This window comes from Carcharhinus amblyrhynchos, chromosome 9 (genome assembly GCF_965287045.1).
Source record: "Carcharhinus amblyrhynchos chromosome 9, sCarAmb.v2.hapA, whole genome shotgun sequence".
Taxonomy (NCBI): domain Eukaryota; kingdom Metazoa; phylum Chordata; class Chondrichthyes; order Carcharhiniformes; family Carcharhinidae; genus Carcharhinus; species Carcharhinus amblyrhynchos.
Window position 1 is genome coordinate 86,997,388 of NC_137332.1, and position 13,661 is coordinate 87,011,048.

At 48.0% G+C, this 13,661-nt stretch overlaps 1 protein-coding gene across 1 annotated transcript in view; it reads right to left on the reverse strand.

Moving 5' to 3' along the window:
* cacna1ea (calcium channel, voltage-dependent, R type, alpha 1E subunit a) overlaps positions 1-13,661 on the reverse strand; it is a 516,576-nt gene that overhangs the window by 446,199 nt on the left and 56,716 nt on the right. Inside the window, exon 2 of the mRNA XM_080196651.1 lies at positions 8,895-9,209. Within this exon, the coding sequence (XP_080052777.1) occupies positions 8,895-9,209 (315 nt within the window). The remainder of the gene's footprint in view (positions 1-8,894; positions 9,210-13,661) is intronic.

Below are 13,661 nucleotides of genomic sequence, written 5' to 3' on the forward strand. Positions count from 1 at the left end.
TAAAATCCCGCCCAGTACCTCTATTAATGAAGCCCAACATGTCATATACTTTGCTAGTCACTCTACTTCTGTTATCTTGATGTCTTTAGAAATGTCCCATTCATTCAGAAAAATTTAACAGTCACGGACAGTGTGTGTGTCCTGATAGAGAGAGTCTCCAAGGCTGCAGGAGAATCAGTCCCATTTCTTTCCCAGCTCTTACACCACCCTAATGTCCTCATAAGAAAAGCTGATGGAGAAATACAGAAATATCCTAAAGTGACTTCTCATTAACTGCTGATTATTAATGATTTATTCTTGAATTGAAACTGAACTAAGGTTCACTATTTGGTCAGTCACCTGTTTCTGCCTGATTCCTATTTATGTAATAACTCTTCATGAACATATGGAGTAATTATACTGAACGCTAAATGGCTAAACATTAAATTGGAGGGTGGCACAGTAGTTAACACTGCTGTTTCACAGTGCCAGGGACCTGGGCTCGATTCCCGGCTTGGGTCACTGTCTGTGTGGAGTTTGCACATTCTCCCCGTGTCTGCGTGGGTTTCCTCCGGGTGCTCCAGTTTCCTGGCACATTCTGAAAGACACGCTGGTTCAGTGCATTGACCTGAACAGGCACCGGACTATGGCGACTTGGGGAATGTCACAGTAACTTCATTACAGTGCTAATAATGTAAGCCTTTCTGTGACTAAGAAACTTTTTTTTAAACGTGTGGCCTGTCAGCATCAAAGATCGATGCACATGAAATCCTAGGTTCCTCTTTTCCCATACAATCTTTAAAATTTCACCAGTTAGTCTATGTTGCCTCTCCCTATCCCTTCTGGCAAAATGCATCACCTCAATTCTGCGTGTGAAATTCCATCTACCCATTCATTGTACGAGCCTATCCTATTGCAGTTAATTGGCATAATCCTTGCTCTTTGCCACACCTCCAAGTTTGCTATCATCACCGTTTTCCAATATCCAAATCATTTATATACAAGGAAAAAAAGCAGTGAATCACCACTGTCCACCATTCTCCAGTCTGACAATTTTCCATCCTAGGTAAGACATGGGGATAATGTGACAATGTGACTACCAGTGAATGGGAATTCAAATAACACCATAGCTACTCAGCAAACTGACATTTCAGAAAAACGTATAAAATAAGCTTCGAAAAAAGATGGTATCAACAAAAATAACCATGAAGGTGTTAAGATTGTCATAACATCCCAATTGGGTTATTAATATTTTGAAGGAAATTTGCTATCTCACCATTCAGGCCCATATGTGACTTTAATCACAGACCAACTCATATAAGGTTCAATCACATTCTGGACAAAACAGTCCACTTGATCAGTACTCCACCCACCATCTTAAACGTTCACTTCCTCTCCTAATGACAAACAGTGACAGCAGCATGCATCATCCACAAGATGCACTGCAGCAACTCACCAAGGTTCCTTCAGCAGCACCTTCCAAACCCACAACAACTACCATCTAGAAGGACAAGGGCAATAGATACCTGGGAACACCACCACCACCTGCAAGTTCCCGTCTGAGTCACACCCCATCCTAAATTGGAAATATATCACTGTTCCTTCACTGTCTCTGGGTCAAAATCCTCCCTAACAACATAGCAGGTGTACCTACACACAAGCACAGCAGCGGTTCAAAAGGCCGCTCACAACCACCTCCTCAAGGGTAATTAGGGATGGGCAACAAATGCTGGACTTGCCAACAACGCCCACATCTCATGAATTTATAAAGAAGCTGTATTTCTGGCTGATTGTATATTCCCTTTGAACACTGAACCCTGCCTTCATATCCTACTGCTGCAAGAAACAATTCAATTTGAGAAATTTCCAATTGTATAAATTTTTATTCAAATGAAATTAAGAGATTCTTCTGAGATAGGGTGAGATACAAAGGTAAAAAAAAATTGACGGATAAAGGGTGGAAAAATATCTGAGAATTTACAGACAACATAAGTTCTCTGATAACATTGAGAGACAGAGCCAGTATGCATCAGTATTATTTTTCTGGTATTCTGTGTCTCCTCTTTGGAGTCACACAGCTCAAAGAGTAAGCAACTTGTGTCTTTTGAGTCACTCACCCAAAGCCAGATTGAGGTGGGGGTGGAGCAGTAGATGAAGGGGAAGGGCACAGTGGTTTGCACTACTATCTCACCCAGGGTTTGACTCCGGCCTTGGACAAGTGTGTGGAATTTGCATGTTCTTCCCTGCCTGCGTGGGTTTCCTTCAGATGCTCCAGTTTCCTCCCACAGTCCAAAGATGTGCAGGTTAGCTGAATTGGCTGTGCTAAATTGCCACTTAGTGCCCAAATAAATGTAGGTTAGGTGGATTAATCATGGTAAATACCCAGGGTTACGGGGATAGGGCAGAGGGGAAGGCCTGGGTGGGATGCTCTTTCAGACAGTAGGTGCAGACTCAATGGGCCGAGTGGCCTCTTTCTGCAGCATAGGGATTCTAGGGTTAAAGGGTTATCTCAAATGTGCAAAATGAAGTTAGTGAATGGGGCATTGTAAGGAAAACAGTGCATATACTTGGTGATTTAGTGACTGTAAACTGGATCTTGACCTGGCCTGAATTGCAGCCCTGCCAGGCGTCTCCTGGACTCTCCCAATGCCACTCCCTTTAGTTAGGGCATTAGTGAGTCTGCATCTGGAATACTCCACACTGTTTTGGTCCCCTTATTTCAGGAAGGACATAAACACATCAGAGAAGGTTCACTAGATTGGTTCCAGAGATGAGGGATTTGTCTTATGAAGAGAGAAGCAGTTTAAGAACATAAGAAATAGGAGCAGGAGTAGGCCATCTGGCCCTTAGAGCCTGCCCTGCCATTCAATAAGATCATGGCTGATCTGTCGTGGCTCAGTTCCACATTCCCGCCCTCTCCCCATAACCCTTAATCCCCTCTCTTATCAAAAACCCATCAACCCGCGTCTTAAAAATATTTAGCGAGGGAGCCTCCACCACTTCAACGGGCAGAGAATTCCAGAGATTCACCACCCTTTGAGTGAAGAAGTTCCTCCTCAACTCCGTTCTTAACCTGTCCCCCTTTATCTTGAGGCTGTGCCCCCTCGTCCTACTATCCTTTCTGAGCGGGAAGAGTCTCTCCACCTCTATCCTATCCATCCCATTCATCATCTTATATGTCTCAATGAGATCTCCCCTCATTCTTCTAAACTCTAACGAGTACAAGCCTAGTTTATTCAGCCTCTCCTCATAGCTCAACCCCCTCAACTCCGGCATCAGTCTAGTAAACCTCCTCTGCACTCCCTCCAAGGCCAAAATATCCTTGCGTAAGTACGGCGCCCAAAACTGCACACAGTACTCCAGCTGCGGCCTCACCAATGCCCTATACAGCCGCAGCAAGACCTCCCTACTTTTATATTCAATCCCCCTCGCTATGAAGGCCAGCATCCCATTCGCCTTCCTGATCACCTGCTGCACCTGCAGGCTGGGTTTTTGCGACTTATGCACAAGGACCCCGAGGTCCCTCTGCACCGTCGCCTGCTGCAGTCTTTCGCCACGTAAGTAATAATCCTTCCTACCATTATTCCTACCAAAGTGGACCACCTCACACTTGCCAACATTCAATTCCATTTGCCATTTCCTGGCCCATTCGCCCGGCCTATCTAGATCCTTCTGTAGACTCTCCACACCCTCCGCACAATACTAACTGAAGTTTAGAAGAATGGGAGGAAATCTAATTGAGGTATATAAGATGCTAAAAGGGATTGACAGGATTGACATAGAACAGATGCTTCCCCTTGGTGAACATTCTAGAATGAGGCTGTAATTTTAGGCTAAGGGGTAGCAGATTTAAAATAGAAATGAGGAGGAATTACTTTATTCAAAGGGTGGTGAATCTGCGGAATACACAACCCACAGTGTGGTGATTGCCAGAATACTAAACAAACTTAAGGATGAGATAGGTTTTTAATTAACAGAAGGGTTATGCGGAGTGAGCAGGAAAGTAGAGTTGAGACTGAGATGAGATCAGATATGATCATATTGAATGGTGGAGCAGGTTCGAGAGGCTGAATTGACTGTGGCTGCACCTAGCTCCTATGTTTTTATGTTGAATGGATATCAGCCACAGTGGAGACAAGTAGCTCACTCGCTCCCCCTCTACTCACCTCTCCCAATCTCAAGGCAACCCCACTATCTCTCATTTAGTGACTCCCTCTTTCCCCAATAGCAAGGTTGAGATCTGAAGCACACTTCTGGTAGGGATCAGACTTTCGGGTGAGCATTTGGAGCTGTAGAACTGTTTCCTCAGCTCTTCTGCCCCCTTTATCATCCCCATGCAGACATCCAAAAATCTGTAGGGCTGAGCTATAGATGCCAGCAATGCCTAAGCCACTAATACATTTTTAAAGAGATAATATTCACACCATTAAATAACTTCCAACAAGAATTGAACCACTCTCCCTTATCATTTATCAACATTACCCACAGTGAACTCCATCATCCATACTGTGGGGAGGGGGAGTCAATATTGACTAGTAACTTAATTGGATCCACAATATAAATGGAATGGTTTCTGGAGAAGGTCAGGATACAGAACACAGAGCTTGAAGTTAAACACTTTATGTAACAGCAAAGGGGATGGGGGCAACAATCAAAGTTATTGAGGCCAGGACACTTCATTTGCTCTAAGCCAGGCACACACAGGCTTCCTTGAGGCAGGGCATTCACCCCTCGGGTTCTAGTCATGAGAGTCAAAGGAAATTTTCCAAAGGTCACTCCAGGTGCCTTCATAGATCATAGAACACTACAGTGCAGAAAGAGGCCCTTCAGCCCATCGAGTTTACACCGAACACAATCCCACCCAGGCCCTACCCCCATATCCCTACATATTATACCCACTAATCCCTCTAACCTGCGCATCCCTGGACACTAAGGGGCAATTTCTTAGCATGGCCAATCAACCTAACCCACACATCTTTGGACTGGGTCAAGTCAGTTGTCATTTCTGGACAGCTGACATGTGGCAGATGGAGAGCTGTCATCAGGGCTAACTTGAGTTACAAGCCATCTTCTATTACTACCTATGCACCCTTTGTCCTTTGTCACAGGCAGGATTACCATTGTTAAATATCAAGAGTTCAGGGGTTATTCTGCTAAGAAAACACAGATCTGGCTATTGAATTGTTCATCCCAGTGGTTGCAATGTTCCAATGAGTATTCAGAGTTCAACAATACACCGCAGTTGTCAATTCCAAGGTTTTGTCACAGTCATTCTCAGGTGGGGGTGGTTCAGTACAGGCTGCTATTCAATCTTGCCCAAATCTCTTATAAAAAAGGCATGAGCTTTCTCAGCAAAGACTTTCTTTGCAAACCTTCTCTTCATCCATCCCCATTTAATAAGACAAAGATCTCAGTCACTTGATAGTATAGCATTGCTAAAAAAAGAGATATGCTATCAAAACTTTTCCTCTTGCACCCATCAGGACAGTTGCAAAAGTATCAAATTTCAAGGAAACATTTTGTAAACGACCTGATAGAAGTTTACAAAATGTTGAGAGGAATAGATAGGGTGGACTCTCAGAGGCTATTTCCCCGGTTTGAAATGGTCGCTACGAGAGGACACAGATTTAAGGTGCGGGGAGGGAGGTTCAGAAGTGATGTTAGGGGTAAGTTTTTCACTCAGAGGGTGGTGAGTGAATGGAATCGGCTGCCGTCAGTGGTGGTGGAGGCGAACTCGCTGGGGTCTTTTAAAAGACTTCTGGATGAGTATATGGGGTTTAATGAGATTGAGGGTTATAGATAGGTCTGTAGGTTGGTAGGTGATGTGGTCGGCGCAACTTGTGGGCCGAAGGGCCTGTTTGTGCTGTAGTGTTCTATGTTCTATGTTCTATGTTCTAACAACATATACTGCATGTGAAAAGCTGCTGAATGGTTGGCAAGACAGATTGGTCAAAACATTGCCATGGTGCATGCTCCAGCGTGCTCTTATCCCATGTTTATTTAGAAAAGCTGCAATGCCTTGTCATATTCCTTTTGCCTGCAGAGGACTGATCCCTGAATACCAATCTCCATAGATTCCAGCAAGTATTAAGTGAGCTATGTGTGAATCCGACTAAGAATCTTAAATTGGTTGATAGTGTACCTCTTAGCACATTCAGGATTGGACAGCAAGTGCTGTCCAATCATGGAATGACACCTGATGTTAGGTATCATACATCACATTTTGCCTCAAAGCTATTCTGCTGGATAATGACCACCCCAATCAGCTCCTTGCTTGCTGTGCATCATACATACACATAAATGGGTCTAAGACTTTCAGTCCTGATGAGTGCCCAAGCCATTTCAGATTATCCTGAGGTTAAGTATCTCAAACATTTGAACAACAGTTAAAGCCAGCTGTTTCATTCTCTTACAATGCAGTAGTAACACACTACTTGTTGTTTTCCACTAACAGAATGCTTCCGTAAAGCTAAAAAAAATTCTGCCTATCACAGAAATGAATAAAGTGATATGTGAATTTCAATGACAATGTGACACCAGTTATATGGTCCGTACATCCCAATGACTGGTGGAAGGTATCAAACACCTCATCTCTTTGGCTGTTCATAATCAGTGGAGTACTGATTGTATCTAGCCAACCCATTGGACTTTAGAATCACAGAACCATAGAACTCCTACAGTGCAGAAGGAGGCCATTCAGGCCATCAAGTCTGCACCAACTCTCCAAAAGAACATCCCAGGTCAGTCCCTCTGCACTATCCCATATGCCTGTGTATTTACTATGGTTAATCCTTCTAACCACACATCTTGGGACATTTAGGGCAATTTACCATGGCTAATCCACCTAACCTCCACATTGTTGGACTGTGGAAGGAAAATGGAGCACCTGGAGGAAAACCAAGCGAACACAAGGAGTAAGTACAGACTCCACACAGGCAGTCACCCAAGGCTGGAATTGAACCCAGGTCCCTGGTGCCGTGAGGCAGCACTATACCACCCATGACAGTGAGGAATCCCAAATGAGCTAAGAATTTACACTAGCTACCCACTGAAGGTTATTAATTGGGTTCACAATGGAGCTCATTTATACTTGCTGTAAACTGCATATATGCAGGGACTTACCCTCTGCAAGCAAAAGGACTGACCAAATGTTGAATAAACAAAAGGGGAAGAATATCTCTCTGATGCATTTACCATGGTAATGATTCAACCAGAGTCCACATGGAGAATTTTTCCATACCGCCCACCACAGGAATGGTTGTGGGCAGGGGACTGACCATGTAAAGGTCCATTGACCTCTGGCACTATTTTCCATTTTTGGGGTGAATGTGGCTGGAAAATCCCATCCCATTTGTTAACCAACCAGCACCTTTTTCACATGCAGTATAAGTTGTTGTTCCCTTTGAAATTTGACATTCTTCTGTCTTGAAGAGTGCAGGAGGAAAAGCTTTGACAGCATTTTGTTTCAGCAATACACAATGGTCTCAGAATCATTCCCATTGCTGATTGTGTTTCTACAACTCCACTCATGATTAACAATGACTTATGGGTTCAGTTAGCTGTTAATGCTCATAAGGGGCACTAAAATTCCATTGGATCCATTCCCTCTTTTTCGTCCTCTCCCTGCAACAACCAAGAAGGAAACATCAATAAGCAGTGGCAGTCCATTTTACCCATCAAGCAGACCAATACCACCAACCCCCACTCTTCTTCCCCAGACCCTGACATCATATATCCAAAGGATCAAGAAGGAAAAAACAGAAAAGGTATCCCAATCATCATTTGAAAGAAATGGGATTAATTGAATGTGAGATGAATGGAGAGGGAATGTCAATGGGTGCAGATGATAAAAGACGAATGGATAGATGGAGGAGGAGGGAATGGGGAGATGGAGGGAGCATGTGTGGGGAGAGGGGAAGGGGTGTGGGGACGGGGGAATGTGCGGAGAGGGGGAGGGAGCATGGAGAGATGGGAGGGGGTCTGGTGGGGGTGTGGGTGGGAGGAGGGTGGGGGGGGTGTGGGCTGTGGGAGGGGGAGTGCCAGAGGGGGGGGTGTGGGGAGCGGTGGGGGAGGAGGGAGGGAGTGGAAGGGAGAGGAGTGGAGTGGAAGGGAGAGGAGTGGAGGGGAGGGGGGAAGGGTGGGAGGGGGAAGCGTGGGGAGTAGGGGAGGGTTGTGGAGGGGGAGAGGGTGGAAGAGAGGGGGAGGGGTTGGGGGGAGAAGGAGGGGGTGGGGGAGGAGGGGGAAAGGGAGGTATGTTTTGGGAGAATGGGAGTTGAGTTTGGGGATTGGGTTTGGAGATGGGGTGATGGGGATGGGGTGATGGGGATGGGGTGATGGGGATGGGGTGGGGAATGAGAGTTAGGTTGGGGATGGGAAGTGGGTTTAAGGGTGGGGGTATAGAGTGGGGGGGATTGGAGGTATAGAGTGGGGGGGGATTGGGGGTGTAGAGTGGGGGGGTTTGGGGGTATAGAGTGGGGGGGTTTGGGGGTATAGAGGGGGGGTTTGGGGGTATAGAGTGGGGGGGTTGGGGGTATAGAGGGGGGGTTTGGGGGTATAGAGTGGGGGGGTTTGGGGGTATAGAGTGGGGGGGGATTGGGGGTATAGAGTGGGGGGGGATTGGGGGTATAGAGTGGGGGGGGATTGGGGGTATAGAGTGGGGGGGTTTGGGGGTATAGAGGGGGGGTTTGGGGGTATAGAGGGGGGGTTTGGGGGTATAGAGTGGGGGGGGGTTTGGGGGTATAGAGTGGGGGGTTTGGGGGTATAGAGTGGGGGGGTTGGGGGTATAGAGTGGGGGGTTTGGGGGTATAGAGTGGGTGGGGGGGTTTGGGGGTATAGAGGGGGGGTTTGGGGGTTATGGGGTGGGGGTCTCAGAGCTGTGCAGCCACACTGAGTGCTGGGTTGCAATGGAAGGATATGGCCACTCGACGACTTTGCGGGCAGATTTCCTGACGATGTTGTCCTCTCCGAAGAGGAATAGCGATCTGTTGGCGGTCAGGCAGTTGTGTCGGACTGGGATGGGGTTGTAGAGAGCCATGGTGCGAGCTCGCTGAGCCCGGGACTGTTTGAATCCTCCCGAAGCCTGAGCCGCTGCCACCGCTCCCGCCGCCGCTGCCGCTCCCGCCGCCGCTGCCGCCGTGCCGCCCGGCCCCGGAACCTCATGCCGGCTCCTTCCCTGCTCCGAGCCCGCATCCACCGACATCCCACTCATGGCATCCCCGAACCGAGCCATCCTGCAGGGAGGGAGAGAAGGTGGGAATGAGACAAGGGAGGGGGGAAAGAATCAAACTGCGAGGAGCAAGCTGCTGCTGCTGCTGCTGGCGAGAGGCAGGGTCTGCCTCACTCACAGTCTCTCCCAGATACAGAAGGAGCACCTTATTCCTCAGGTCCCAATCCAGAGAGGGTGGGAGGAGATAGACAAGGGAGGGGGCAATTACAAATCAGCAGCTCTTTCTCCCTCCCTCCCTCACGCACACTCGACTGTAACCCACTGGGCAGCAGCAGAGAGATTAAACCCTCACAAACTGCCTTCCTTCTGCTGGGGAACCATCCTCGTCATTGCAAAGTGCTTAATGATGTTTAATTCATTCTTAAACATAATGCCTACCCCAACCCGGCCTAAAAGGACACAAAGAGAGGGTGAGAGAGAGAGACACACACACACACACACACACACACAGAGAATGAGAGACACACGGATAGGGAGGGAAAGATACACACAGGAGGGGGCATAGACAGAGGGAGGGATGCTCCTATTTTCACCGCTGCTCACTTGGACCCCAGCTCAGGTTTCAGGTCACCGCTTGTCCCAATGTGGGGCAGGACATTCGAGTTATGTGTTGACCCAGATACCGAAGGCAGCAGCAATGATCAAATCCCATTCTCACCCTCAGCCCCGCCTCAACCAGAGACATCGCCTCTTCATTATTCCCGAAATTTGCCCCGATTTTATTGCCCTCAATACTGATGCTCCCAAGCTGCCGGCACCAGGGAGAGGGCAGAGCCCCCGAAGGAAACTGGACTCTTTGTAGAAAAGCCTCCCCAGTGCCCCCAGACCCTCGGCCAGCTGCTGAAGAGTGGGTGGGGGTAGAGCTGCTTTGACATCCGCCTCTAGCACCCGAAGTGCTCTCTCCTCCGCCAGAAAGTCGGAGCCAATCAGGGAAAGCAATTCACCCCCACTTCAAAAAAAAACAAAACACAAACAGCCATTGAAAAATATTCCTCGGCGCCTTCTCCCCTTCCCTGAACTAAAGAATGGGAGAAAGATGAGGGAGCTGGGCGGCTGGAGTAGGGTGGAGTGACACTGGCTGGAGTGACACTGAATGAGGTTAAAGTCAGCAGCCTCCCCTGGGGAAAGGGTTTATTCACTCGCACTGCTTCTATCAGAGCAAGGTGCAGGATAGCAGAGTTCAGCAGCAGCTAACAGTCTCTCGGATCACACCCCAAATCCCCCCTACACTACATCCCCCACTCCCAAATCATCCCCACACTACACCTCCAATAACCCCAAATCACCCTCACCCCCTAGACAACACCCCCTACAACACACCACCCCAAATCATCCCCCAACTCACTCCCCTCCACAACCCCCCACACCCCAAATCACCCTCACCCCCTAGACAACACCCCCTACAACACACCACCCCAACTCATCCCCCAACTCACTCCCCTCCACAACCCCCTAACACCCCAAATCACCCCCCACACCCCAAATCACCCTCACCCCCTAGACAACACCCTCTACAACACACCACCCCAACTCATCCCCCAACTCACTCCCCTCCACAACCCCCTAACACCCCAAATCACCCCCCACACCACAAATCACCCTCACCCCCTAGACAACACCCCCTACAACACACCACCCCAACTCATCCCCCAACTCACTCCCCTCCACAACCCCCTAACACCCCAAATCACCCCCCACACCCCAAATCACCCTCACCCCCTAGACAACACCCTCTACAACACACCACCCCAAATCATCCCCCAACTCACCCCCCTAACACCCAAATCACCCCCCACATTCCAGAACACCCCACATCACCTCCACCCCTCCACAAACACCCCCGCAACACACCGCACAATACCCCAAATCACTCCCCAATACCCCAAATTAATCCCCAACGTGCTGAATTAACCCAACACCTCAAATTAACCCCCAACACACCAAATCCCCACAACACCCCTCCAAATCACCAGCCAAATCACCCTGCAACATCCCATATCACCCACAACACAAACCCCACCCCAATATCCACACACAATCCAACCCCAAAACATACTCCATTCCAGTACCTACACTGACAGACCCATCTCCACCCCTGTACCCACAAACCTAAATAAAATCAAAATAGTGTGGATGCTAAAAATCTGAAATATAAACAGAAAATGCTCAATAAACTCAGAAGTTCCGAGGAAATGTTGAGTGAGGAAAAGGCAGGCATGTCAAAAGCTCTGTTTTGCAAGGTGGCATCATTCGAGCAGATGCGGCGGAGATGGGAGAAACCGGGAGATTGGGATGGAGTCCTAACAGAGCATGGGGTGTGGAGCTCAGGGTATGTTCATTAACAACCCACTGACTCCCAGAGACTTCTGGACTCAACATTGAGTTCAACAGCTTTATACAACGAACTTTCCCCTTGATCTTCACTTCCCCCTTTTTGTTCTGTTATTCGGTTCTCCTGATTTGTCCCAACACAACCCTATCCCTCCCCCACATGGTCACTGTCCCTCCTTCAGTCTTTTCTCCAGTGAGTACTGACATCTGCTCTCCCACTAACACATTCTACTCTCCTATCTTTGCCACTATTAACCAACACCCTTCAGTCCTTAATTGTGCCATTAACAGCCCATTTGCTTCATGTCCATGACATCTTTCTCAATCTCTCCTCAGCTCTTATCACTGACTTTCTACTCTCCCAAGCCGTCTCCAAATATATAATTCAACATTTCCGTCACTTTTCGCTACAGTAGATGGATTATATCGGACTTGAAAGATTGGCTGGAATTCTCCGGTGTATCCATGCCAGCGGGATTCCCAGGTCCTGCCAGCAGCTTACTTCACTCCGCACATTTCGCTGCCGCATGTCGTGACATCAAAGGGAAATCTCATGGACAGTGAGGGATCAGAGAATCTCGACACTAGCCAACAGCATGTCAATTTTCACCACTGGAGCCCGGAGAATCTCACCTATTCACTCCAATTCTCTCTCCACAACTGCTGTCAGACCTGGTGAGTTTACCCAGCCTGGCCCGCACTTATTAACTACGCACCAACACAAAAATACCCACACACAACACAAATCGGACACACACCCCCTCCCATTCCAACACCCCCATCCCAATATCCACGTCCCACCCCAATACCCACACCCTACCCAAATACCCACACACACACCCTACTCCAATGCCTACCCTAATACACCATGACCTACCCCAATACTGTCACACACACCCCAATACCCACAGCCCCCACCCCCACCCCATTTTCCTCACACACTCATCCCAATACCCACACAACCCACCCCAATACCCACACACACACACTAATACCCACACATCTCCCACACCCCAATACCCACACACACCACCCCAATACTCACCCATCCCCCACACCCAATACCCACACACACACACCAATACCCACATATTCACCCACCCCAATACACACACATCCCCCACCCCAATACCCACATACACACCCCTACCCCAATACCCACACACACACCCCAATACCCACACACACATACACACACCAATACCCACACACACACCGCCACCCCAATACCCACACACACCTCCACCCCAAAAACCCACACACAACCCCATCCCAATACCCACACACCCCCCCATCCCAAAACCCAAACACACCTCCACCCCAATACCCACACACACATACACCCCACCCCAATACCCACACACACAGACACCCCAATACCCACACAAACACTCACCCCAATACCCACACATGCCCCACCTCATTCAATACACACACACATACACCCTACACTCCCAAATTCTCCCACCCTCACCACACAACACCCCAAACCCCCTCGTACACCAGCAAAACACTTTCAACCCCTAAACATACTCTCATACACACACACAATTGCTCCTTTATAAGCCTATGTAAAGTCTACATGAATCCCACCACATATACCTGTGTGTCTCTTCTCAGTCCCAATTACATATTTCAATAGGGACTCACCTCAGCCTCTCTTTTTATATTTTTATAAGGACTCCTTAATCCCTTGCAATATGCCTCAATAAGATTCCCTCTCAGTCCCTCCTGCCTGTATTAAGATAGCCCTGTTTCTCTAATATATGTTAGTAGGTATTAGGCCTGTTGTTGTTTGGTGCCATGGCTCCAGTACAGGAACATGTTGCTTGTTTCTTAGTGACAAGAACACTGCTCAGTACAGCTTGACCAGAGCTGTGTACAACTAGATGACGATGATTCCTGTTAGCTAGTCTACTCTTCTGTCCACATAGATCAGCACTGTATTGACTGAAGTGTATTTGTATGATCTACACCCACACACCACAAGCTGAATTTAACTTACCATCATTTCTGATGAGACAGAGTGTTTCAGCATCAAGATTATCATTTGGATTCATTATTGCAGTCACCCTGCACAGGAAAATGACAACAGGAGTGGACTATTGAGTCTGAGCCATAATCC